We start from the raw sequence: 26,336 nt of genomic DNA, 5'->3' as shown, positions 1-26,336 counted from the left end.
CTGTCCTTCCTTATTGGCCGACTTTTGGTCGGCTTGTTTCATTGGGTTCGAGATCTCTACAACCGGTTTATCTCACCGTTGATTTGAAATCGAGATGTGTGTGTGTGCTTCGATACCTGTGTGTGTGTGCGTCGAGATACGAGACGTGTGTGTGTGTACCTGGTTATAGAGGAACCGGACTCTGTTTCATTTCCTTTCAGTCAAAAAGTGGAAAGCAGATATTCCGAATTTGTTTTTTAAGCACTGCCGATTACATGAGTATCTATTTACCTTGATCCAAAGTATGTTTTATTGGATCTGTAGACTGTAGTATCTATTATTGTGTATTAACGAAAAAATAAAGTATCTATTATTGTGTGAATGTATGAATAATTTTGTGGGAGATATGTGAACTTAGAAAAAATATGAAAACATAAGTGAACTGGAGTTGCACTGATGGACTGATGGTATGTCATATTAGCAGATTAGCTTATACTTACAGTAACGAGTTTGTACTAAAAACAGAAATCATGTACTGATGATGACATCAGTCTGTCATAGATTAGCTTCTATGCTGGCTGCCCCCAGGCCTATTCTAGATTTCTAGTAAACTTATTAGTAGGGCATTAGTTGCACAGTAGCATGGTCTATTCCTTACGTGGTATTTTCCTATAGTGAAGCTTTGCATCTTTAAGGCCTAAGAATTATTACGTACAACCAAAATGAAGGTCAAGAATCTTTCACGTCCAGAAAATGAATTTACCCGTGAACATAGTAAAGATCTTTTGGTAAGACAAATATATTTTTAAGCTTAGTGACTAGTTTTCCTAACAAAAATTTTGTACGTAAAACACATTTTTTTTTTTATTTGTGTTTTGAGTAGAGGGTACACGGAAACTATGATCCAATTCTACGTCCACTAGCTAAAGCAACTGAATGTGTTCGCGCTGTTAATGCTGCAAAACTAGAAAAGGTAGCTTATTTCGTTGCATTACTATTGCATGTACGTTAATTTGCATGTGTGTGAGGGTATATAGATATTTGCATGTACGTTAATTTTGGACGTTGAGTTTTTTTTTGTTATAGATATTTGCAAAACCGTTTATTCATGCAATGGAAGGCCACCTTGATGCTGTTTCGTGTATGGCAAAAAACCCGAAGTACTTGAAGGGGATATTTTCGGGTTCGATGGATGGAGGTATATGTTGTTGAATCTCAATTTTTTAACGTTATTGAATTAGTTGTTCTAAGATATTCTGTTCTCTGCTTTTGAAGTTCTTGAAATTGTATAAGTAATGTCTTACTTTCTGTTTTTTGGTATGTATGTGCAGATATTCGTCTTTGGGATATGGCTTCCAGGTAATGTTACACAGCTTTGAATTGGTTTGATTAGAAATATAGAAGACTGGTATAATCAAATATGTAGTTTTGATTATGTAGATGCTTTTCCTTTAGTAAGAGCTTGACAGTTTACTTCTTCCACTTAGTGTGAATGTTCTACAAATCCATTTTATGTGCTCTAATACTTAGTGTGAATGTTCTACAAATTTGTTCTTGCCATCATATGAATTTATGTCTATTTGAAGTATTTTTTTTCTGAATCTAAATAAATGCAAAAAAGGCGGACGGTGCGCCAGTTCCCTGGACATCAAGGTGCAGTGCGGGGTTTAACAGCGTCTACGGATGGACGTCTTCTTGTTTCTTGTGGTGTCGATTGCACGTAAGTAATTTAATTATTGTTTCTTTGTTAAACTTTAGATTTTAGATTGTATTTTCACTCAGAGAGAAATGTCTGATCCTTTTTGCCCTTGTCAGTGTAAGACTCTGGAATGTTCCTGTCGAGGATATAATGGAGTCAGATGACTCATCGGATCGATACTCTGAGGTTAGGAATTGTCTTAGTTCATTATTGTTCTTATATACTCTTTTTTTGGTGCTTTCAGCCCCTAGCAGTTTATGTTCAGAATAATGCTTTTTGGTAAGACTTCTGCATTTTGTAAAATGTTATGTTGAATACATTTTTAAGCCATTATCACGTTACCACCTTATCTAGACAATGTTTTTTCTGATCTAAGTGTCAATTTCTGTAATCTCTAAACTTTATTTTTCAGGGCTGTCGATCACCAGTGGGATGATGAGCAATTTGCCACAGCTGGTGCTCAAGTAGATATATGGAATCACAATAGGTTTTCCCAATGATCTTGCATATTTCCTGTCATCTAAACAAGTTATACCATATTATGACACCTTTAATTTCTTGCTTCTTCATAAAGGTCGGAGCCAGTCAGCAGTTTCCACTGGGGAAATGACACGGTCACGTCTGTTCGTTTTAATCCTGGACAGCCAAATTTGTTAGTAACATCGTCTAGGTTGGTATGGTCGATTATTTGTTTGCATGTGCAGTTCTTAATTAAGTATGCACTAACTAAACTTTAGGTTTCTTCTGAAAATCTCTGTTTTGTACATTGGTTAGTACTTGTTATTCGTGTCTGAAAATCTCTTGCTGTGTCGTCTCTGCTGTATAGATTGACTTTTAGTTATGTTTGAATCAGAGATCGCAGCATTACACTCTATGATTTGCGTTCATCTTCCTCCTTGGGGAAGCTTGTCATGAAGGTAATTTGGGTAACAAGTCTTAGTGAATTCTCACTTCATTTAGTACTTCATTCTCTGATGGCATATGTTGAGACTTGAGAGATTGTTGACTTGTCTTGATGTTTGCAGACAAAGACAAATTCAATTTGTTGGAATCCAATGGAGCCGATGAACTTCACTGCTGTAAGTATAAGAGTGGTTTGCTTGTGCTGATGGATGTACACGTTTCTCAATTCTGAGTCTAGATATTAGATAATCTTTTGCTGTTGATATTGTAAGTAGGTGTCAATATGGGAGAAGTAGTATAAAATTAAATCCTTCACTCAGAATGATACAGTCCCATCTAAATGCTAATATCTGAAACTTTCGTTGCTAATTTCTTGAGAACCTTTGTTCTAATGCTGATGAAGGCAAATGAAGACTCCAACTGCTATACCTATGATGCTAGAAAACTGGATATGGCTAAGTGCGTGCATGAAGACCATGTTTCTGCAGTGTAAGTAAAAGCATGTGCAGTTCAAAAATGAGTCTCTCTTCCATAAACTGTTACCTCCATACTGCTACGTCAGTTATATATATGATGGATATAGATTATTCCCCTACTGGACGAGAGTTTGTAACGGGATCTTATGATAAAACTGTGAGTTCCTTATGTTTTGTAATGTATAGTTTTCAATATTTACAGTAAGAAGGCTTCTTATGTTCTGAGTTTTTATAATGATCCTTGCAGGTGAGAATCTTCCAATATAATGATGGTCATAGCAGGGAGATTTACAACACTAATAGGATGAACAGGTTTTGAATTATTATTGTATAGCTTTTTCTGAACAAATTTCATTTCATTTTGGGACCATGCATGAGATTAAGGCTTAAATCTGCTAGATGAGTGTGACGCTCAGCTCTTTTGTGGTTTTGATGCATCTATCTTTACTTCAATTCAACTTTCTGAAAAACATTTCTCATTCATGTAGGGTATTTTGTGTTAAGTTCAGCTGTGATGGCACTTATGTTATATCTGCAAGTGATGACACCAATCTGCGTGTCTGGAAAGCCAAGGCATCAGAACAGTTGGGAATTGTAAGAACATTTCATGTTTTCTCTGTTTCTTATGTCTCTGTGTTGTGTGTCCTATAAAAAATTGGCATAGAAATGGATCGTTTTAGTAGTGCAGAAAAATTATATTTCTTAGGAACTAGAGCTGAATCACTTTTTCTTTCTTCACAAACTTTTCATTACGTTTATCCTGATACTATTGGAGAAGCCAATACACAATTACATAGTCAGTCTTAGCAGTGAAAACAGAGCTTTCAGTCTTCATGTCCTAAACACCTGATTATCTTTCACCGCACAGCAACTTCCAAGGGAACGCAGAAGGCATGAATATTACGATGCTCTCATCAAGGCCAGCCACAAGAACCTTCCTTGTGTTAAGCGTATTCTGAGGTATGTATAAACTATACTTGTCCATGTGGGTATGCACATTCTTAAATAAGGAGAAGACCTTTAAATTAATGTGAGAATTCCAGCCATATATAGCAGCTGTGTAGGATGTAAGATGCATTTAAGTAATGGTTCCTGCACATCTTCCTTCTAGCTGTTAGGAATTGTAATCTATGATGAATTCTCATCCTTGGTACAGGAATAGGCACTTACCAAAACCACTATACAAGTCTGTTATACTCAAACGGACCATGCTTGCATCCCATAGGAAGAAAGATAAGAGGAGGAAGGCTCACAGTGCTCCAGGAAGCATGAAAACAGAGCCAATGCGCAGAAGACGGATCGTGAAATCTATAATGTGTTAAGATCAAAGGAAGAAAGACGAAACGGGAACAGATCATAGAGCTCCAGGAAGTATGCCCACCAAAGCAAACAATGAACCATGCAGAAACAAAAATAGGATGGAATGCAAAGCTAATGTGTAAAAGACATTAATGAGCTCATCTCTGTGAGCATAGACTATCTGAGTGTCTCCATTTTGAGCAGGCCTAAATTTAACAAAAATAAATGTACTATTTATGATTGGTATAAATTGCTATGTAAGGGGACATAAAAAAAAAGCATTGTGGTACACATCTTTCTTAACTAACTAACCACACTCAACTACTTGTAACTGAAAACTGCTGCCAGCTGGACCGCCAACTGTATCCTTTTTAACAAACTTTTTTTTTCAGTTATTACAGTTATAACTAACTAACGAACTCTCCCTCCTCTTTTACTATAAAGGAAGCAACACCTTCTTTCTTTCTCTCTCACATTCTTCATTCCATTGATCTTCTCTGAAACTTTTCTTGCTCCATCCTCAAATCTTCATCTTCAACAACAACAAAGAAAGAAGAAAGAAGAAGAAAAATGTGGGATACTTTGCTGAAAAGGTTGTGTGCATTAGCACTAGTTCTATCTGTAGTTCTTGCTCTCACTAATCCAAGTGGTGAAATTCAAAGAACACTTCTTCAATCATCTTCTTCACAACAACAAGAATATCCACAGCTTCAAAACCAGCTTAACTATAATTTCTACCGTGAAACATGTCCACATGCAGAGGAAATCATTCGGAACACCATGAAAGAGCTTTACATGAACAGCTCCACCACTTCTCCTCAGCTTCTTCGTCTCTTTTTCCATGATTGCTTCATTGGGGTAAGCTTGTTTTTACATTTTCTTGATAAAATGTATATCTTTCTTGGGGCTTGTTTGTTTTTGAGTTTTGTTGAAGTTTATTTGTGATTTGGTCTCTTTGTTGTGTTTTAGGGATGTGATGCATCGGTTCTTTTGGATGAAAGTGGTACTAGTAATGATACCAACACTGAAAAAGATGCTAAACCCAATGAAACTCTTAAAGGATTTGAGAAAATTGAGATAATCAAGTCTAGACTTGAAGAAGCTTGTCCAAGAACTGTTTCTTGTGCTGATATTCTTGTTCTTGCTACCAGAGAAGGCATTGTTCTGGTTTGTTCTCTGCTCTTTCTCTGTTTCTTAATGTGTTTTTTAATCTGTCTACTATTTATAATCCATGCATGGCTTTTGAATGGTTTGTTTCTGTGTATGTTCCTCTTTTCTATCATCATTTTTTAATATTTCATGAAAACTTGAATTCTGCTTTTAGTTTATTTTGTTTTGATGGACCATGCATGTTCTTTTGTTCTAGAAACATATTGGTTAATTTGGTTTTTCTGTTGGACTTCTTTGTGTGTGTGAAATTTATGAAACACATTGCAGGCTGGAGGTCCTTTTTATCCACTCAATACTGGTAGAAAAGACAGCGATCAGTCACATTTGGCACAGGTATTGAACGATATACCTACTCCTACCGACGACGTCAATATAACCCTTGTGAAGTTTGCAAACAAAGGATTCAGTGCAAGAGAAACTGTCAGCTTGTTAGGTAATTCAAAAATTCATACTAGTACTTCTGTTTTTGAAATATGTTAAGATGAGTTGCATAAATATTGATGTATGGTAAAATGGTTATGAAGGTGCTCATAACATTGGGAGTATTGATTGTACATTCATTCGGAGCCGTCTCTTTAACTTCTCTGGGACTGGAAGACCTGACCCAAGCTTGCCTGCTGATTTCCTACTTCAGTTGAGAGCATACTGCAGCAATAGTACTAGTCGGCTCTCTCCACCGTCACCTGGCATAGGGATGATGTACTACCAGACTCTATTACCATCCATGTCCTCAGGAGCTGGTTTCGACACTCACTACTATGTGAGCTTGATGAGAGGGAGAGGACTCCTATTTGCTGATCAACAATTGATGGCGACACAGAAAACTGCAGCACTGGTGAAGGCCTATGCGTCTGATGATGGTTCGGCTTTTAGGAGGGACTTTGCTCGTGCAATGGTGAAGATGTCAAGTCTAGGTGGTGTCTCCAACTACCAAGTTCCTACCCGGGTCACCTGCTCCATGCTAGGCCAGGAATCTGACTATTGAACACCAAGTTTGTCAGTTCTGTTTACGGCTCTTATCTTAGTTTCCCTCCTTCCTGGAATGTGTAACGCTGCTATTCAGCTACTCCACTGAAGTAAATGCATATGCTGGAAAACTAAAAACACCAAGTTTTGCTACTTCTGCTTATGTTGTTATCTTGTTTTCCCTCTTTCACGATTTGTATAATAGAGAATAGACTGCTATTCAGTTTCTCCAGTGAAATAAATGCGTTACTCTTGAATATTTTAATGTTTGGTTTGCCATAATTCGTTGCGCTTATCATACCAATCCCAAACTATTTAAGTTTTTTTAGTATCACTTTCAGATGTACCTTAGGAATGTCACTTTCAGAGCTCTCAAGTCTCAAAGTTTTAGCTGACAGATTGTATTCTCCCTTGGCCTCAGAACTTTAAAAGAGAAACAGATTCAGAAGAAAACAAAAAAATGCTTTGATTAATTCCTTCTCACTCAATTGGAAAATTTTATGAAAACAGACACATGTTACAAGAGGCATGTACATTAATGGGACGCACAGATGCAAACCCCAGGTATGGACAATGTAAAACTACAAACAACCTCAATTACATTTCCTTTTGAGGTTGAAACTATCTTTTACTCTACAGTTATCTCTAGTATGGTAGTAAGCCTGGGTTTCTTGTATCTTCTCAAAAGTAAAGAAGAGCATACAACACTAACAGATGAAAGGGCCATGCATGCCCCCGCCACCCAAGGCGGTAACTTGATTCTTAGCAATGGAAAGAATACACCAGCAGCAACTGGGATGGCAATTACATTATATGCCATGGCAAAAACGTAGTTCCAACGGATACGGGAGAATGTCTTCCTTGAGAGGTCAATGGCAGTGATAACATCTTCTAGGTTGCTCCTCATCAACACATAATCAGCAGCTTCTATGGCTATATCAGTCCCTGCCCCAATTGCAATCCCAACATCAGCTGCTGCAAGGGCAGGAGAATCATTGATACCATCACCCACCATTGCAACTATGCTTCCATCCCTCTGAAATGAACGTATAACATCAGCCTTTCCAGCAGGCATCACTTCAGCTCTCACATCTTGAATGCCAACCTGCAAAATCATGATTGCTCTTCAAGTTAACAAATCTCAAAACAGAAGCTATTTGCTGAAGGAAAGAAATGTTGCAATATGATAAGCTGTAAATGCCTAGAGGTTGCAATTCACTAGAATCAAATGATTTTACGTGAAACAAAGTATCACAAAAGGTGGTCAATTGCAGCAGAAACTGTACAGGTACTACGTGCAAATGAACACCATCATTCTCAACAAACACACTTGTTATTGGTTAAAAAAAGGGATAAAACTCTTCTATGGAGAAACCAAGTCAGATAGCCAAACACCAGAAGATAGAGGTATGGTATTTGAGAGACTAACAAGAAGGACAAAACTAACCTCTTTCGCCACAGCTTGTGCTGTTCTCCTATTATCCCCTGTGACCATGACTGGTCTAACACCCATTTTCCTCAGGCTGTCCACGACAACAGCAGCTTCTCTCTTTAAAGGATCTGCTAAACCTAAGACACCAAGGAGAGCGTTATTATATGCCACAAGTATCCCCGTCTTTGCACTTTCCTCAAGCTCTGTGACAAACTGTTCAGCTTCCGATGGTATCATAACCCCATTCTCAGTTAGCAACTTCCTATTACCAACCTGTTCAGAATACAAACATCTTGTGAGAAGAAACCTAACCACGAATCATCTCCTTATCTCAATTACATCGATGAAACTTATTGACACTTACCAAAATTCTTTTCCCATGTACAAAACACTGCACACCTTTCCCAGGCAATGCAGAGAAATCGAGAACATCAAAAAGCCAAGATGGTTTGGACTCTTTGCCGTGTCTTTGGTCATCCTTTGCTGCAGAAGGATCATCAAAGAAATGGAAATGCCGAGCGTACTCTACTATTGCTCTCCCCAACGGATGCTCACTGCTAGCCTGCTCCATGAAAAATGAGAGAGAATCATAAGTGTTACAGTAATCAAAACGTCAATCCAAGCCAAACACACTTTCAAAATCTCAAATACCTCTGCAGAGGCAACCAGAGTGAGAAAATCTCCCCGATCCATTCCTGAGAAAACTTTTGCTGTTGTAACTGTGGCTCTTCCCTGTGTAAGGGTACCCGTTTTGTCAAATACCACATACTTAACCTTTTGAGCCCTTTCCAGAGCATCTCCTCCTTTAATAAGGACACCATTGTTAGCACCAACGCCGGTCGCGACCATAATAGCAGTTGGTGTTGCTAACCCGAGTGCACAAGGGCATGCAATCACAACAACTGATATAGAAAACATAAGGGCAAAAACAAAATAATTGCCATTTTCAGGAAGCCAATCTTCTGGGTACGCGCCTAAAACTCCACAGATATACCTAAAGAAATCAGCCCAAGACCTTGCATCAATTAAGCTTGTTCTATGAATGTTGACTACTTTCACACTAGATCAAGTTAACTTACCACCCCAGAAAAGTCAGCAAAGCCAGCGTAACAACAGTAGGAACAAAAATGCTTGCGACCTGTTAAAGTAAAGATAACTACAATAAGGATAAGGTGACACATTTATATAAAAGTACCGATGACATTGGGAAAATTAAACTACAGAGTCAAACAAAGACTAAAAACGTTAATAGAAGAAGTATGAAATCACCAATATGGATATTCAAACTGCTGATCTGTTAAGTTTCTCAATACTTTCCTATGAAACTATCATATTGTCAATGATGCCCGTTTTTTATCATGCATTCATTCAAAAAGGAACTGGTGAATAGTGACGTGCAAGTTCAGCATGTACTAGTAATCTAATATACTACCCAGAGTATGAACCAAACAAGTACTAAAAAGAGGAAAGCTTCCAGCCTTCCACTAAGCATATAATAGAATTGGATCAATATGGAGCCCAAAAATTCAACCAAAACGCTTAGAAAATTTACTAACTGATTAATACTTACAAAATCAGCAAACTTCTGAACGGGAGCTTTGGACATTTGAGCTGCCTCAACTAGACAAATTATCTGACTCAAGACAGTATTAGATCCTACTCTTGTGGCTTTTATATGAAGAGCGCCATGCATATTGATTGTGCCTCCTATAACATGAGTGTTAGCCTCCTTCAGAACAGGTGAAGATTCACCAGTCACCATACTCTCGTCAACATAACTTGAACCCCATACGACATCACCATCAACTGGAACCTTTGAACCAGGAATAACTTTCAGTATGTCACCAGGCTGAATTAGCAATGCATCAATTTCTCTTTCTTCAATAAGCTTCCCTCCTGCACACCAGTGCAACAATTTAAGTGACAATGTGGATGGCCACAGTTATGAACAAGCATGTCAAGGAAATAAGTGATAATGTTATGATGAGGAAAGGTGGCATACCAGCATCTTTGACAAGCAACAAAGCCGTTGCTGGAGAAAGTTCTACTAACTTCTTGATAGCTTCTGATGTCTTTCCCTTTGCAAGAATTTCAAGATATTTTCCGAGAAGCACAAATGTGATCAGCATGGCACTTGTCTCGAAATAAGTTGGAGACCAGAAACCAGTTACGGCACCATACAGAAGTGCGCCGACCGAATAGAAGTAAGAAGCTGATGTTCCCAGTGCAACTAAAACATCCATATTTGTCGAACCATTCCGCAATGCCCTGCCAGCTGCTACATAGAACCGTTTTCCAACGACAAATTGAACTAAGGTCACTAATCCAAACTTTAACCAGTCTCCCATGAGGAAGGGGCCACATCGCCATAGCAATAAAGAGTATACAAGAGGTATACTGGGACAAACTACTCGTATGAGGAAGACAGGGATCTGTTGGAAAAATTACATGCATCAACACTTGACTTTATAAATGAACAGCATAAATAGAACAGAAAAAACAAGATATCGTGAATAAGATTCGGACACGAATTAGCATTCTACGTGAAAACATCCATATAAAGAAAAAGGAAACTAATATTATTTGTATCTCCAAAACAAGCAGTCCTACTTACACTGAGAAACAAACTGGAGGTGAAAAGCCGGAACATTTTTGCTGATTCTTCTATAGTACTTGAATTTGTTGATGTGTAAGGGTTCTTGACTGTTACTTTATATCTATCTTTGTTCCTTCCACATATATTATCTACTATGGATCTGGAACTTATTACTTCTGGATCAAAGAGAACCTCTAATTCCGAACGAGTTAAGTCAAAACGGAATTGCCTCACTCCTTTCAAATTGCCAAGCATGCCTTCCAAAATCTGCAAATCCATTTCAGTGGAAATTCCAGATACTCCTAATATTATTCTGTCCTGCTCACTGCTCTGTACAAAAGAACCTTCAAAACCTGCATCTTCAATTGCATCAACAATCTCTTCCTTACTAATTGAAGTAGGTTCATATTCGACTTCCCCCAATGACGTAGATAAGGCAACAACTGCTCTTTTGACACCGGGAAGTTTTCTCAAAATACCTTCGACAGAATTTACACATGCTGCACATGTCATACCCCCTATCCTGAACTGTCCTGTTAATGTTCCCTGTGATTTGGGTTGAATAGAATTGGATTCTGAAAGCACCTCTGCATCAAACCCTGCATCCTCAATTGCAAGTTTGATATCCTCTTCCTGCATAAAAAAGAGTCAGCAAACAGGCAATACAAAACTTTTAGCTTGAGGAAAGAAACCTATGAATCATCGAAGGCCATTTACTACTTTAATATTGCATGTTAGCTGTTTCTAATAATTAAAATATAATAAAATAGATACCGTGGTTGACAAAAATGTACAATATAGAACTTAAGCATCATATCCTTTTACTTTGATGTTAAACCTAAGTTGCATTGACACGGACACATGTGTTGACACTCCGAATCCGTGTCAACCGACACTGACACAGATTTGGAGTGTCTGACATGGCGAAATATAAAAAACTAACGAATATCACACACAATATGTGTCACTGTGTGTCCGACACAGACACACCGATACGTATCCGACACAGATTATTTTAGAAATAGGGCGTGCCCGTGTAACATAGAAATTAGTTAAACAGAACAAAATCTAAGAGATCGTTTTACCAAGGAAAACAGCTATACAGTTTACATAAAAGTAAGAAACAAATAAGAATGATGTTTGATGGCTACTTGCCAGGTGGAAAAGACTAGGTGGAAAATTCAGATTTGTCACACTTTCCTTATAACAGGGTAACAAGCCCCAAAAATCATCTGTTGAAGTCCTAACCAAAAATCCAACAGCATGATTCCCTTTGGCACATCTTACGGAATTTATAGGATATGAGACTTATAAATTGGACTACCTTTTCGAGCTGAGGTTTTTTAGGCAGCTGCTAAGAATGTACTCTTATCATTTATATAAATGTTTAAAAATTATTCCATACTCACTGACCGACTGCACACATCTTCTTGTCAGTGCATGCATTTCATTCGTATCAAACTTCCTACTAAATGCAAGTATATATTGATAATCCAAAAATGAGAACGTCATTTAAATTTAAAAGCTGAAAGTGAAAACATGTGAAACTGCTATACTTTAACAAGTGGAATGATATACTCTTAAAGTCTCAATCCACCATTCCACCCACCTAGGCACAATGACACACATGACACATACAAAAGGGTTCATGCGAACGCAAAGTGGTCAGGGAAAATGACAAACAAAAACAAAATTCCCCCAAAAAAACTAACAATAATAACTGCATTTGAGGTATGGAAAAGCTGCTTCTAAACACCATTTGACCTGTAATGTTGGTGCAAAACAGTAAATGCCTCAAAGTCGATTAAATAATAAAACAATATGGTTATCATCTGCCTCTAGTATTAAGGAACATACTTGTCACTACAATTTAAAACCAATCCATCAACAAGGTTCTACTTAGTATCTCAATCAATCAATTTTTTTTTTTTTTAAAAAAAAATATCAAATCTTTAGCATACATTCAAACATCTAAACACACCCAACATGTCCAAATTACTCTAACAATCCAAAACCAATCCATGATCTCAACTTCCCAACATTAAAAACCACAAAATCAAGAACTAACCTTTACCAATTCAGGATCAAAAAGCACATCAGCTTTATTCTGAAGCAATGAAACAGAACCTTTAAGAACACCTTTAATGCCCAATAAAGCTCCTTCAACAGAATTAGAACAAGCAGCACAAGTCATCCCAGTAACTTTAATCTGTACTTTTTTCATTCCTTGTTGTAAAACTAACCCACCATTTTCCTCTTCTTCATAATATGATTCTAATAGTCCTACATCTTCAAGGTTGTTTAATGGTGTTAGCTGAACATCTCTTAGGCTCAAAGCCATGTGTGCATGAAAGAAAGAATGGTGTTTTGAGTATGGGGAAAAAAACACAAACACAGAGGAATGAATGAATGAATGAAAGGAGACTTTTTTTTGAGGATGATACTAATAATGTGTGTTTTTATTAGTTTTGAATATAAATTTTAAGAGAAGGAGAGCAGGTGGAAGCAGGAAGGGTGGATGAAGGCTGGTGGACAGAGAGAGAATATATATATTTTTTTGACATATGTACCCTTTTTGGAATGTCGATTTCAATCGAAATACCGATCGATACGACACTACGGTTTTGCGGATGTATTGATCTACAGTTGGTTTGAAAGAAAACATGTGTGAGTTGATGTAACTAGAATCTCTCTATTGGTAGAATTTGGGAATAGAGTCTTTGAGAGGGGGAAGTGGTATGGAAGATTGAGAAATACAAGAATGTGGGAATAGAGTCTTTGAGAGGGGGAAGTGGTGAAGATTGAGAAATACAAGAATGTTTTTAACTAACATTGTTTAATTCAGATTCTAACGATATTTTTATTTAAGGATGATGAGGATTTAACGAGTTTTATTTAAGATAATAGGATTTTTCTTTATTGAAATTGTACAAGAAGACAACTTGACGCGTCATTAATCATAATAATTTGTAAAACTCGTTATCATTATCGATAAAATGTTCGCTTCATAAATAAATAAAAATAACAAAAAACTGGTGTATATTAAGTTACCGAAAAAATTAACTTAATGACAACTAGTTCAAACTAAGTTTGTATTTAGGATGATAGGATTTGTCATTCAAGAATGACTTGTAGCGCAATTTGTTTTTCACGTATATCCTAATTATTTGTAAAACTCGTTATCATTACCAATAAAATTTTCACTTCAAATATTTATTAGCCCGGCTCTTAAAAAGATTTTAAATAAGGACCAAATCTAAAACAACCACAACTTCATCTACAAAATGATTTAAAACATAATTTTGTGTGAATATAATCTACTAACCATAAATAACATAGTTACAAATTTTTAACTCGTTTGACAATTTTTAACATTTGACAAAATATTATTGCAAAAACTAGACATTTCTAAACCGTTAAATATTTTTAAAAATAGACAACAATTTTTATATAAGTTAAAGGATATCAAACGAGGATATAACTTTTTGCATAGTGTAAGAATATTTACGAATAGATTAGGACTGAATTTCTTTCTAATAAAGTGTCTAAAATTTGATGAATTTTTAGTCTTACCAAAATTTGTCAAGAAAAACTCTATTTTCAGCTTTTTGAGTTGTGAAATTCAGTATAAATTTCGCCTTTTGACCTGTTAAATTTCGGTAGTCTGAATTGTGAATTTTCGTTAGTACAAGCTCTGGCCGTCTGTGACGGTTTTGTCCTTGTACTTCATAACTTTTGTACTACAACTATATATATTTTGAATGGGAAGAAATACACGTTTGCAATGACCAAACTTTGAACAACTTATGTAAAGTTCAATTTGTCAATCTTGTGTGAAAGATACGGTTCCTAAATGTTGAAAAAAGATCAGGTCTACCAAACCAATGGCAAGTCCAGGACAAGGGTCCAATGTGTATCCCATGATGGGAAAAGTAAGGTTGATGCAAAATTATTTTACACAACTATTTTTATAAGTGGGTGAACATTCAAATCAACTTTACAAAAATATATGTTTTTTTTTTAAACATAGAGACTTTCATTAAGATAAAGCAAACAGAGAATGGACTCGATTAAAACAACATTGGACAAAATAAGGCACTAAGTTATTACAACTCGAGTGTGGATTAACTTTTGCTTCTTCGGCCAGGAGATGCGCCAGTTGGAGAAGCTGCCTAGGACAAAAGACAATCTTTACAAACTCTAAAGAATGTGTAAGAGATATAGTCTATTGCAAAAGACTTTGAATGCACCAGGGAAGATCAAAGTTGACACCATTGACAACATTTACCCGGTTACGGCAATCAGAACAAACGATCGACTTTGATATACCCATGAGCAGAACCTGATCAAGCCCTTGCTTTAGGGCAAGCAGTTCAGCTTCTTTGGCTGAACTTGCATTTAATTGCCTGCTTTCTGTAAAAACGATTTTGTTGTGCCTTCTTCGGCTACAAAAATATATGTTGGTTCATTGTGAAGACTGTTATGATTTCTTTCTAAAATGTCTATAGATATATTTCCTGAAGTATATTTTGGAAGTTAACCTCTGGTTATATGCTAACAAGTATGCAAATCGTGCTACTACACATCGGTTTTCTAAATTCTTCAAACATGTCCATTGAGATCGGTATGTAGCCTCTTTGGTTATAATTCTAATTCAAGAAGCGGTATAAAAAATTAAGGGCTAATTGTATAATTTCATTGACATAAGGGATGCTTTTCTAACTTTTTAAAAAGAATGGTTAATTATATAATTTCATTGACTTAATGGAGGTTTTTCTAAATTGTATAAATATGAAAATTAAAATATGTTTATTCGAAAGTGAGGGTGTTGTTGCCGAGACAGCTATCATATAGTGTAGAGATTTGTATTGATCATGGTCACCCATTCTACTAAAAAACTATAAATAGGGGATGGATCCTCTAGGACACAATGAAGTGTTCATACATAGGGGATGGATCCTCTCTTTTCGGGACACAATGAAGTGTTCATACATATAATGCCCGAATGCTCATTCTTGGTCATTGGTTTTAAAAAATTACAGTGGTTTATCAACTTTGAGTTAAGTAGTGCACTAAATTTGCCCCATAAATATATTTTGTGGGTTTACCCCTGGATACTACATTGAAATGCACTCTTATTTGGAATTCAAAATAATCATTATCACATTACTGAAATCTCAAGAAGAATAATTGTTGTAAATATTGCCAACACTCCTGTTATGAAATGGATTCTACAAGTTTATGGCTCAAATTTGAGACACTCTAAGTTGGAACTTTGCCTTGTCTGTCATAGTTAAGTTAATAGCAATTATAGAATACACCTGCTGCATCGGTAAGCATGAATCTGGGCCTTTGCACAATACTTCGTGATGCAATTACACACGCATCTTTTGCTATGATGAGTGGCCTCGATTGATCGATTGACTACCCCACTCTCTCTTATGCGCAGTAGGCAGGAGATTCGTGTGTATTGCAATAAAGAAGTACTATCAACGGTTCTCATTCCTACGCACACATACATCGTGATGTACCCTAGATGCCCTCTTAAGTTAATTATTGTTTTTGTTTAACACCACATGTTAACAAATTATTATGGATGAAATATTGGCCAAGTAAATTATTAGTTTGTTAAAACGAAGTAATTAATAAAATAAAAAAAAAAAAAAAGTTAAAAACAGAAGAGAGAGAAAGTGAAGGTTTTTGAGAAAAATAAAAATGGAGTCTTTATCTCATTTTCATTCAATTTCACCATTCAAAGATGATATATTGAAAGGCAAAGTAGCATTAATAACAGGTGGGGGTTCTGGAATTGGTTTTGAGATATCCACTCAGCTTGGCAAACATGGTGCTTTTGTTGCTATCATGGGTCGTCGTAGGAATGTCCTTGATTCTGCTGTTTCTCAACTTCAGGCCCAAGGAATTAAGGTTCATCATTTTGCATATTTCGTGTTAATTTGTTGCTTTTTGAGTAAATTGAGATAGAATATGACACTTTAAGGACGGTTGTTGGTTGTTTCTGATATGGCAATGACCACTCAGTCATGGAACATGACTCTGCACCCACCAACATATATAAGTTATCTATACATCACTCTGATTTTGTTGATGGTAGTGCTATATAAGCAAACTCTTGTCCTTCTTGGACACTAGTAAGGCAGGACAACACGTGGACTTTATTATTGTGTATTCGTATACGAATGAAGTCCATTGAGCTTATATGTTATAATGCTGAAGATTTTGCAAAGTTGCATGCATTACAAGGTCAAAAAGTTTCAGGAAATTCCTTAGTATAGGGTAAATGGCAAGGCCTTATGTAGGGGGTCAAAACCAAAATAGTAGTGGTTATATGTCACAATGTGTTTTTTGCGTGGTAGGCTATTGGGCTTGAGGGAGATGTTCGCAAGAATGAGGATGCAACCAGAGTTGTGGAAATGACTGTGAAGCATTTTGGCAAGCTTGATATTCTTGTTAATGGTGCAGCTGGAAATTTTCTTGTGCCTGCGGAAGATCTATCCCCAAACGGATTTCGAACAGGTGCACCATCTTTGCATAGTTTTTTTGCATATGAAATTATTTGGTCAAAATTCCTGCAACAATCTCCTGCATGGTTAATAGGTACTTAAAACTGTTCCTAGTCTAATTTATTTTGCTCTTTCCTGAAGCAAAACATGTATATAAGCACATTAAATGCATAGAATCTATAATTCTATAACTATAAACTTCATGTGCTCAAGCATTATTTGTGGGCATTAGCATTTTTAAGGTCTCATAAACCTGAGTAGTGGGGTCAGAAGGAAACAAGATTTGCGGATTTTGCTTATCGTTTGGAGATGCTTGTTGGAAAGCTTGGAAGTCCTTCCTGAAATCTATGTAGTCAAGTTTGCCTTGGCTCATTATCTGGGTTCTAGGTTCACCCATTGTGCCTCTTGCCTAAGGACACATTGGCTCATGCCTATCCCCTAGGTTACACAGCACCTGTGCTAGTAACTACATAGCCTGAAATGTGATATGGTCAGTTCTTTTGTTGTTACTATTACATACTTATACATTTGAAGAAATTCTCTATATATCTCTAAATTTTATTTTACTACATTCGAACCTGATCAAGATAAAGAACATACTATGTGGTGTAAGATAAAACCTGACAAGCTGAGGTTCTCAGTGAAAGAATCTTTGGAGTAGGACGAGACAATGATTTCAAATATGTACTTTTAACTCAATGACACACCAAACAGGCAAACACAATTGATTTAATGCCATACTCTTGGAAACATGCTCTTAGCCCTGTCGCTGTTTTTAGACTAGTTGTAAGTATGAAATGCTTCTAAAGGGAGCTCTAGTTTTGAAATACTAATTCAATGAGATTTGATGACAACTTTGATTGAAGAGTTTGTAATTCCCACAAGTTAACATTATCGTAACCCCTTAGTCTGGATTCCAGTCGACTGCAAAACGGTTTGTAGTAGTGAAGTTGATCCAGGTTCCAGTTTCCCCTATGAAACAGTAACAAGTCAGAAATTAATTTTTTCGAATGTGGAAGAACATAACTTTAAAAGCTTGTTCATCACTTGGTTTTTGTTCCATTAAGGTATGCACTAAATCCTTTGTTTCTTTCTAATCAAATGTTGCAGTTCTGGATATTGATTCTGTAGGCACATTTACAATGTGCCATGAATCCTTAAAATATCTCAAGAAAGGAGGACCAGGGAGAGACTCGGCTGTTGGTGGAACAATTTTGAACATAAGTGCAACTTTGCACTATACAGCATCTTGGTATCAAATCCACGTATCTGCTGCCAAGGTTTCTTGAAATCTCTGCTCGTCTTACAATCGTAGTCATCTACTTATAGTTTTGATTTCATCATTCCATTACAACATTCTCTTTCCAACAGGCAGCTGTCGATAGCCTTACGAGGAGCTTGGCACTAGAGTGGGGCACTGATTATGATATCAGAGTCAATGGGATTGCACCAGGACCTATAGAAGGTACCCCTGGTATGAGTAAACTTGGACCCGATGAAGCAAAGAGCAAAATTGGAGACATGTTGCCTTTGTACAAATTGGGGGAGAGATGGGATATTGCTATGGCTGCTGTCTACCTTGCATCTGATGCCGGTTAGTCATCTTACATTCTACATTTAATTCTTGGTATTCCTTTTTTACCACCATTATTTTGTGCACTTGTAACTGGCCCTGAGTTTCAATTGCTTTCATCACTAAATTGTTCTTTTCTGTTTTGTTTTGTTTTGTTTTGCACATCTCCTTTTAATTGAGTGTTCACACTTGTTTGATCTGTGAGGTGCTTATTTTAAATGGTGAATCCACACTACCGTGTTTCTTGTGCCTCATTTTTTTTTAATCTTGAAATGGCGAATATATCTTGTTGTTTATAATTATCTGTTGCCTACTGTTTAATGCACTAGGTAAATACGTCAATGGAACGACATTGGTTGTTGATAATGGTCTATGGTTAAGCCGGCCACGTCATATCCAAAAGAAGGTGGTACAAGAAATATCACGAGCAGTGGAGCGTAGATCCAGAGAAGCACCTGTTGGGACCCCAACCAGCAAACTATAATGCATCTATGATCAGCATTCCCATACCATAATTTTCTGTATGGGAACATAAAGAATCAAAGATGAATAACTTATTGTTGTTCAACGCACTTGTGGAATAAACAGTCTCAATTATTTGAACGCAACTACTGTGTTCGGTCTAAAGGTGTATACAACAGCTGAATTGAATTATCACTTTCTTTAATTTCGTTAGTATGTCTATTGCTTCTCATTATTGTTGCACTTTGCATGAGTGGAGTCTTTTCTCATTGCTTATAAGAAAAGATTGAGACCCAAACCAACCATAAGCTTCAATCATACAAGATTGAAACCACTCCCCAACAAACTGTTGTTGGGGACAAAACTATCCAACCTTTTTGCTGGACTCTGTCTTCTTTTACTCAGGCATTTCACTTGGAAAACAAAATGTAACTTATCTAGTGGCCATATGATATGAGGACAGAACAATAATTGAAAAAAAAATTAGTTGATGCACAGAAAACGTTGGTGAACAAAACTAACAGCCTTCTCATTTGGACCACATCATGGTTTGCACTTTGCAGGCTCACCTGCAGGTCAACAAAATCCAACTTCAGAAAAGAGTCACAGCCTGATAACTCCAAAAATCTCAAAGAAATGTTTCAAAATTCCAAAAATATCAGACCATAACAGTGTTGAAATCAATGATATATATATATCGTACCTAAAAAAATCTGACCAGTGACCACAGTCACCAAACTAGTTTTGAGGTCAACTCTTGTCTTCTTCTTCTTCTTGAAACTCTAAAAAAAAAAAAACTCCATTGCCTTTTTTTCAGCTGGCAAAAAAAAAAAAAAAAAAAAAACACTTGATCACACAAAGAGAGAGGTTTTCAGTGTTGGGGTGTTTATATTTGCTTATTGCTTTGCAGTTTTTTGAGTAAAGATAATTTTTTTATCATTTTTCAGTGACAGACAAGTAGTAGTAGAAATGGTGAGAAAGCATGGATGGCAACTTCCAGCTCACACTTTCAGGTATTCATTATTTCCTTGTCCACATTTTACATTAATAACTTACTAGGACTCATTATTTTTATTTATAAATATACTAATGTGCAGTATGAAGCAATATATAGTGTTTAATGATATGAGGGAATAGTAAAATTTTGGCAATGGAGGGAGAGTTGATATAGGTTTCTGGTTTTGAAATGAATTTGAGTGATCTCTTTTTGGAAAAGTGTAGGGACTAAAACTACAGAGGTTTGAATGGTTTGATAGGAAGATATGGGACTGAGATGTTAGGACTTATTTATTCCATTTGCCAAAACCCTCTGTGCCTTTTTAACTACCTTGATAATCTTGGGTAAGGTTCTAAGTTTCGCACACGATACATTTCTGTATAGTGTTGGGTGGTATTTTAGACTGTCTCCTGTTGTACAAGGTGTGATTTATGTGTTTATTGTATTCAGATGGGATAAGATAATGATTGTAGAGAGGAGAGGGTAGTTCTAGTATGTTTGGTTTAAAATTTTCTGTGTTTGGTAGGTTTATCGCAACAATGTGTTTGAGGTGCAAGACACGTTTAATACACACAAGCCTTATATTGCCTGAATGGCTTTTAATGCTTATCTCAGGCAGATGCTTAAGCAGAGCAAGGAACATTAAATGACACACTAAAACTATGACACTCTTTCGTGAGGGCACAATTACACTCCATGAGGGTTATATTGTTATATTAGCGTGACAATAACACTCCATTTCTCGCTTGACAATTTATTTATTTTGGATTACTAAGGCATTAGTATTTGTTTCTTCATTACGCTTCAAGTCAATTCTATCTCTTACCTTTTTTAATGTTTCTCATATGTAGGTTGCTGCAATTTCCGTATTCTTCTTTCTGGTTATCGCATTCTATCTCTTCTTTGCCCCATTCCTTGGAAGCCGTGCTTTGGAGTATGCTTCAATTGCCATTTACAGTCCTGTGGTATGTTTCTTTTTTTTTTTTTTTTAATAATAACTCCTGGGGTATGTCTTTTGGCAGATCATATGAAATTGATACTTCAAAATTTCCACTGTTTTTTCTTATATACAAATTCTCCATTTCAGCCTCTAATCATATTTACTGGGCCTTGCTCTCGTTATGTTAATACAGGCACTGCTTGTTTTCATTCTTTATGTCCGGTCTACGGCAATTAATCCTGCAGATCCTGGAATCTTATCATTGTTTGATGCTAAACCCGACATAAATCCGTTATCAGCTAAGAACCTTCCTGGTAATTTTGACGAAGTTGGAAATCGTCCATATTCTTCACCATCATCAGCCTCTAGAAGTTCTATAGGTGCTGACTCCAGTAGGAAGGGTTATGCTGCAGAAGCTAATAGGATAGACACTCCGACAGGTCCTGCAAGTCATAGGCCATCATCTGTATGTAATGTTGGGGGAATTTTTTGTGCATTGTTTGTGATTGAAGATTGCTGCAAACTTGGAAGGTGCACTGAGCAACAAGGTGAAGGGGAAGCTGCCTTGTTCTGTACACTCTGCAATGCTGAGGTAGCTTCTACTAGTAGAAGTTCTTGTCTTAGTCTATTGTTAATGAGTTTTGGAACTTTGATGAACTTGGTCAAACTCATTTATTATGTATCTGAAAAGCGAGCCATCTTCTACTATTTCAATTGTTAAGTAGGACAAACAGTAAAATATTTTACAGTTATCTGCAAGAAATTCAGAGTTGTAATACCTGAATGTACAGCTTTGTGCATGTTCCAGGTCTTACCTTGTAATCAGGCCCAAAATCCATATACCATCTCATAGTCAAGCATAGTTTGAGTTCACTTAAAACACAAGTGTAACACTTAAAAGTCAAGCCCATTCCGTAGACCTTTGGAATAATAGCTAGGAGCCTAGTATTATTAATTTAAATACTCTTGGTAAATTTATTTTCATACAACGTCTAAATAAAGTTGGTTTTTGAGTAATTAAAGTTTTTTTTTCTTTAATATTGTTTGTTATCTTTTTACTTTTATTATTTATTTATTTTGTTCGTTGTATTCCCTGGGTGATGGTTTCAACTTTACTGTTTTTTATTTGGGAATCGGTTTTTTAGAAAGTCAAGAAAAATAGCTAGACGTAAGGGATAGGAATATATTTTCTAAATGAGATGGAAAAGCATAATTTTAGACTTGAATATTGTATTTAGCTATTCCCTGATACAAACATTAATGCTAAAAACAAAAAAAATTGGTTACTTCGTGTTTGGGCCCGAGCAATGAACTGGATAAGGAATAGCAATAACTAGATTATTATGTTTGGTTGGCTTAAAAGATTATGGGTTTCACTAATCACTACAAATTCTAGTTTTGGAGCTGTTTCATCTCGGTATGAAAAAAAAGTAACTGCTTCTGTTTTGGAATTATAAATTCTCATAGCCCATATGGAAACTCAATATACTATTGCATTGACATTACTTCATGCATCCATATTACGGATTTGCTGTTTTAACACGGTCTGTGACATTTATTTCTTCAATCTATTATTATTTACAAAACCTCTTATTTACGTTGCAGGTGCAGAAATTCAGCAAACATTGCAGAAGTTGTGATAAATGTGTGGATGGGTTTGATCACCATTGTCGGGTAATTTAATCATTGTGGATGCGTGATAAATGTATATTATCTGAATAATTGATTGATCAGAATATATAAGTGATTAAGTCTCTAAATTATTTGCATGCAGTGGCTTAACAATTGTGTTGGGAGAAAAAATTATGTGACCTTTATATCACTTATGGCTACAAGTCTCATTTGGGTATGCATCAAAGCTATGTCATCTTTCTGCGTGTTTAACTGAGGCCTTGCTTGACTTTTTATAATTGATGGCCCTCATGTTTTGGTTTCAGCTTGTGATTGAAGCTGGAGTTGGTATTGCTGTTCTTGTGAATTGCTTTGTGCATAAGCATGATATGAATAGGCAAATAAAGGATAGGCTTGGAGATGGTTTCTCTCGTGCACCATTTGCAACTCTCGTGGTATATCTCCTATGTCAAACACCTTGAATTTAAGGTACCCTTCGTATAAACAAGAATAAAGACTATTTGATCGCCTATGGTATACACGCGCCGCATGGGTCCTTCCCACGGAAAGAAAGGGGGGTGTTTGCTAGTATAAAATGTAATTATTTAAAGTATTTAGGATAGCTTAGCTGCTGCAATCTCTGGAATAAGAGGACCTGAATGAGAAGGAAAACCACTATTTTTAACTGACTTAACCACAAACCTTGAAGCCTTGCAATAACATATTTGAGTTTCAATTTACTTTACATATTTTGCAAAACTAGATCTTCTCCTGCAGCTATTAACCACATTGACTCATATATAGGCCACACATGGGAGATCCAAGTCGATTTACCAAAAGACAACTTCTTCATCGTCACGAGGCTTCGCTACTGCATTCTTATAGTCTCTCAAAAGTCCTTTCGAAGACGTAAACTAGATATTAAGATCTTGTTGGATTGTGTTTTCTTTTCCAAGTTGGAATATGGGTTCAGTACAAGACTATAGATTGTTATTATCCTAGCCTGCCTATTCATATCCTTTTTACTCCCTTTACATCTGTATGAACCTGGAAGTTTACAACTCAGTGTTGTGTGTTCAAATTGATTGAAATTGAGGTGGGGTAATATTAAACAATGATGATGTTTGAGGAGTTTGAAAACCAAAGCCAGTTGAGTTTTGAGTCTGTTGAGAAAATGGAGATTGTTGTTGGGAGGAAAATGGTGTGGAGAAACCACCAAAGGCTGGTGTTGTGTGTTCAAATTGATACAATCATGTTCGTCATTAAACATATAGTTTTTCAGTAGGGCTAGATCCAAACTTGATAGTTTAACCATTTAATTTACATTATGCCTTATGCAGGCTGTTTTTTCCGCGGTTTCGTTGCTGGCTTGTCTACCGTTGGGCGAACTTTTCTTTTTTCACATAATACTGATAAGAAAGGTTTGGGGCATAGAGCACCTGTGAATGGAAATTTATTGATGCAATGATAAGCCTATTTGGAGTCTAACTTTGTGGTTTGTTTTTTCCCTTGCTCTTCACCCACAGGGTATAACAACCTATGAGTATGTTGTGGCAATGAGGGCCATGAGTGAGGCACCTGGTGGAGCATCCGTAGATGAAATGCCAACTCTTCAGTATTCTCCTTCAGGGTCTGCTACAACTGGCTTAAGTGGAGGAAGTTCACTGGGTCTGCAGTACAAGGGTGCATGGTGTACCCCCCCAAGGGTTTTTGTGGATTATCAGGTATAATCCTCAAAATACACTATATATTTTCCTAAGAGCCATTATGTTCAGCATAGAAAATGTGACACAGAATACAAGTGTCGGTGCATTAAGACTGAGTAGATTGCATCAAAAAGAGCTTATAATCTGCTGCATTCATTTGACGTGGGACAACATTTCAATAGTCTAGAATAGTGTGTTGAGATGGCACGATCATGTCATGTATCTCTTTGTTCCTGGTTTTGGTACATGTTGTAATTATCTTAATACTCTTCTCAAACTTGTCATGTCAGGAAGAAGTTGTTCCCCATTTGGATCCTGGGATGGTACCATCAACAGTTGATCCAGATGCAGCTGGATTTGCTGAACGAAGAGACAAGCAGCCTAAGAGACCTGTCCGTATGAGCGCTTGGAAGTTGGCAAAGCTAGATTCTAGTGAGGCTATGCGAGCGGCTGCTAAAGCTCGGGCATCTTCATCTGTATTCCGTCCAGTGGAAAGCCGCCATTCGCTTAACCCTGATCTGAGCTCCAGTGAGAACATGAGCATTAGAAGCAGTGTCAGCACTGACATAGGAGGAAATAAAATATCAAAGAATGAGCTGGGTCTGTCTCCTTATGGAAATGTGTATACACCAAGTCATGGTAGCCAGGATGACTATGAAACTGGAACTCAGAGTGTGAGTAGTTTCAGCAGTCCAAGTCACATCCATGAATCGGTTAAGCTTAGTCCTATTCCACTAAAACACATGTCAGGCCCTTCAAATCCCACAAGTACAGCACCTCGCTTTATTCCCAGTCAACCTTTTACTAGTAACGCAGTTCCTTCCAACAACCCCAACAATCCGATGTTTCATTCATCCAACTCAGAATTTGATGACAAAATCATGAAAAGGGGTAGTACTAGTGATCCCATGTTGCTGGCACCACCGAATTCTCTTTATAGAGATGCTAAAAGGACGTCTGTTGTCTGGGACCAGGAAGCTGGTAGGTATGTGTCAATCCCAGTATCGACTAGGACCATCGAAGCTTCTCACGAATCGAGGCTGGGTCCTGCGTTGCAAGTTATTATGACAAACACCGGTGCTGAAACAAGTAGGAAGCCTGTTGTTCCACCACCAGAATCTTCTTCTGCAGTGAATGCCTTGGTACAGCAACCTGAGAAGCTGATGTACACGGGAGAGAGTATTTTCTTTGGAGGTCCGCTTTTAAGTGCTCCACTAAGGGATGGTCCTAGAAGTGTGGCTAGTATGGGTATTAGACAAGATAACGAGGGAGATGGTTATTGGCATCAGGAAACTAAGATGGGAAAGGCTTCGTCTTCAAATCAGTTTCCGGTTTTCAACCCAAGAGGATTTGAGAGGGAACTACCTAGACCAAAGTAGCTTGAAATTTCTGAATTGGGATTTGTTTTGAGTGGAAATATTATACCTACTGACATAGCGAGATCATCATTCAAATTTCTGGATATGTTGGGGTCTGTTCAAGAAATTATTCACACGTGGAGCTCTTAGTACTGTGTTTAGAAAATGTTGCACTGATGCACTGACAGAAATCATGACTGAGATTTTGATTTCCTTCAAAGATGAGGCATTCTACATTTGTTTAACAAACACACATCTTGGTAAATTTTTCCCTAAACACCTTATTTCCTGAAATGATGCTTTGCATTTTATGCATTCGGCATATATAGGTGATTTCTGATTGCATTTCTTGAGGAATATATGTAAATCTCTTTGAAGACATTCTGTATTGAGCTGAGCTGACAGAGTTCTGTCTCAAGATGTGTTTTATCATGTTACTCCTTTTCAGCTTGCAGATGTGTAGGATTTTGGTCCAATTATCCTTGTAAATTTGTTTATTGTTTTTGTATTGCGAAAGTACTGGGTTCTTTAGATGTTCTTGTGGCAATTAATAATTACAAATGACGAGATAAATAAATGCAATGCGTCCCTTGAAATTGCAGGCTCGGAGAGCATTATGTGCATGTCCAAGTAAAAAGAACTCAAAGG

The 26,336-nt window shown here is 36.9% G+C and overlaps 5 protein-coding genes across 5 annotated transcripts; 4 read left to right on the top strand and 1 right to left on the bottom strand.

The window, feature by feature from the left end:
• The first annotated feature begins 146 nt into the window (after positions 1-146).
• On the top strand, positions 147-4,645 carry LOC147478979 (uncharacterized). Its single transcript, XM_086582701.1, has 17 exons — positions 147-767; positions 863-952; positions 1,066-1,177; positions 1,311-1,338; positions 1,601-1,699; positions 1,795-1,864; positions 1,923-1,957; positions 2,091-2,165; positions 2,253-2,348; positions 2,532-2,595; positions 2,704-2,757; positions 2,985-3,071; positions 3,155-3,214; positions 3,305-3,369; positions 3,546-3,651; positions 3,926-4,017; positions 4,214-4,645. The coding sequence occupies exons 1-17, from the start codon at positions 702-704 to the stop codon at positions 4,377-4,379; spliced, it is 1,365 nt and encodes a 454-aa protein (XP_086438827.1). The 5' UTR covers positions 147-701; the 3' UTR covers positions 4,380-4,645.
• A 130-nt stretch (positions 4,646-4,775) lies between these two features.
• Positions 4,776-6,749, top strand: LOC147478978 (putative Peroxidase 48). Its single transcript, XM_086582700.1, has 4 exons — positions 4,776-5,214; positions 5,326-5,523; positions 5,794-5,959; positions 6,051-6,749. Exons 1-4 carry the CDS (start codon positions 4,927-4,929, stop codon positions 6,509-6,511), a joined length of 1,113 nt encoding a protein of 370 aa, XP_086438826.1. The 5' UTR covers positions 4,776-4,926; the 3' UTR covers positions 6,512-6,749.
• A 191-nt stretch (positions 6,750-6,940) lies between these two features.
• On the bottom strand, positions 6,941-13,036 carry RAN1 (copper-exporting ATPase / responsive-to-antagonist 1 / copper-transporting ATPase (RAN1)). Its single transcript, XM_086582208.1, has 9 exons — positions 12,589-13,036; positions 10,539-11,153; positions 9,927-10,356; positions 9,495-9,820; positions 9,004-9,062; positions 8,576-8,918; positions 8,289-8,486; positions 7,940-8,197; positions 6,941-7,597 (listed from the first exon to the last, which is right to left on the bottom strand). Exons 1-9 carry the CDS (start codon positions 12,859-12,861, stop codon positions 7,121-7,123), a joined length of 2,979 nt encoding a protein of 992 aa, XP_086438334.1. The 5' UTR covers positions 12,862-13,036; the 3' UTR covers positions 6,941-7,120.
• A 3,116-nt stretch (positions 13,037-16,152) lies between these two features.
• SDRB (short-chain dehydrogenase-reductase B) lies at positions 16,153-19,296 on the top strand. The gene is made up of 5 exons (XM_086581760.1): positions 16,153-16,445; positions 16,895-17,054; positions 18,152-18,321; positions 18,413-18,635; positions 18,944-19,296. The coding sequence occupies exons 1-5, from the start codon at positions 16,236-16,238 to the stop codon at positions 19,096-19,098; spliced, it is 918 nt and encodes a 305-aa protein (XP_086437886.1). The 5' UTR covers positions 16,153-16,235; the 3' UTR covers positions 19,099-19,296.
• A 1,473-nt stretch (positions 19,297-20,769) lies between these two features.
• Positions 20,770-26,219, top strand: LOC147478975 (putative protein S-acyltransferase 19). Its single transcript, XM_086586316.1, has 8 exons — positions 20,770-20,775; positions 20,925-21,038; positions 21,207-21,605; positions 22,619-22,687; positions 22,788-22,859; positions 22,951-23,079; positions 24,151-24,348; positions 24,621-26,219. The coding sequence occupies exons 1-8, from the start codon at positions 20,770-20,772 to the stop codon at positions 25,707-25,709; spliced, it is 2,076 nt and encodes a 691-aa protein (XP_086442442.1). The 3' UTR covers positions 25,710-26,219.
• The last annotated feature ends 117 nt before the right edge of the window (positions 26,220-26,336 follow it).

Source organism: Coptis chinensis, chromosome 9 (assembly GCF_015680905.1).
Source record: "Coptis chinensis isolate HL-2020 chromosome 9, ASM1568090v1, whole genome shotgun sequence".
Classification (NCBI taxonomy): Eukaryota; Viridiplantae; Streptophyta; class Magnoliopsida; order Ranunculales; family Ranunculaceae; genus Coptis; species Coptis chinensis.
Note: the sequence above shows the minus strand (reverse complement) of the source record. Positions and strands in the feature narration are given on the sequence as shown.

What these genes read in the sequence shown, in the direction of transcription:
- LOC147478978 (XM_086582700.1), top strand. Translation starts at nt 4,927, where the DNA reads ATGTGGGATACTTTGCTGAAAAGGTTGTGTGCATTAGCACTAGTTCTA. An exon ending in TCCATGATTGCTTCATTGGG is followed by an intron (nt 5,215 to 5,325) that starts GTAAGCTTGTTT and finishes GTTGTGTTTTAG; the next exon opens with GGATGTGATGCATCGGTTCT. An exon ending in CCAGAGAAGGCATTGTTCTG is followed by an intron (nt 5,524 to 5,793) that starts GTTTGTTCTCTG and finishes AACACATTGCAG; the next exon opens with GCTGGAGGTCCTTTTTATCC.
- LOC147478975 (XM_086586316.1), top strand. An exon ending in GTACACTCTGCAATGCTGAG is followed by an intron (nt 21,606 to 22,618) that starts GTAGCTTCTACT and finishes TTTACGTTGCAG; the next exon opens with GTGCAGAAATTCAGCAAACA. An exon ending in GGTTTGATCACCATTGTCGG is followed by an intron (nt 22,688 to 22,787) that starts GTAATTTAATCA and finishes ATTTGCATGCAG; the next exon opens with TGGCTTAACAATTGTGTTGG.
- RAN1 (XM_086582208.1), bottom strand. Translation starts at nt 12,861, where the DNA reads ATGGCTTTGAGCCTAAGAGATGTTCAGCTAACACCATTAAACAACCTT. An exon ending in TTGCTGACTTTTCTGGGGTG is followed by an intron (nt 8,919 to 9,003) that starts GTAAGTTAACTT and finishes TGATTTCTTTAG; the next exon opens with GTATATCTGTGGAGTTTTAG. An exon ending in CACAAGCTGTGGCGAAAGAG is followed by an intron (nt 7,598 to 7,939) that starts GTTAGTTTTGTC and finishes ATGATTTTGCAG; the next exon opens with GTTGGCATTCAAGATGTGAG.
- SDRB (XM_086581760.1), top strand. Translation starts at nt 16,236, where the DNA reads ATGGAGTCTTTATCTCATTTTCATTCAATTTCACCATTCAAAGATGAT. An exon ending in TTCAGGCCCAAGGAATTAAG is followed by an intron (nt 16,446 to 16,894) that starts GTTCATCATTTT and finishes TTTGCGTGGTAG; the next exon opens with GCTATTGGGCTTGAGGGAGA. An exon ending in TCCACGTATCTGCTGCCAAG is followed by an intron (nt 18,322 to 18,412) that starts GTTTCTTGAAAT and finishes TCTTTCCAACAG; the next exon opens with GCAGCTGTCGATAGCCTTAC.
- LOC147478979 (XM_086582701.1), top strand. Translation starts at nt 702, where the DNA reads ATGAAGGTCAAGAATCTTTCACGTCCAGAAAATGAATTTACCCGTGAA. An exon ending in TCTTGTGGTGTCGATTGCAC is followed by an intron (nt 1,700 to 1,794) that starts GTAAGTAATTTA and finishes TGCCCTTGTCAG; the next exon opens with TGTAAGACTCTGGAATGTTC. An exon ending in CATCGGATCGATACTCTGAG is followed by an intron (nt 1,865 to 1,922) that starts GTTAGGAATTGT and finishes TGGTGCTTTCAG; the next exon opens with CCCCTAGCAGTTTATGTTCA.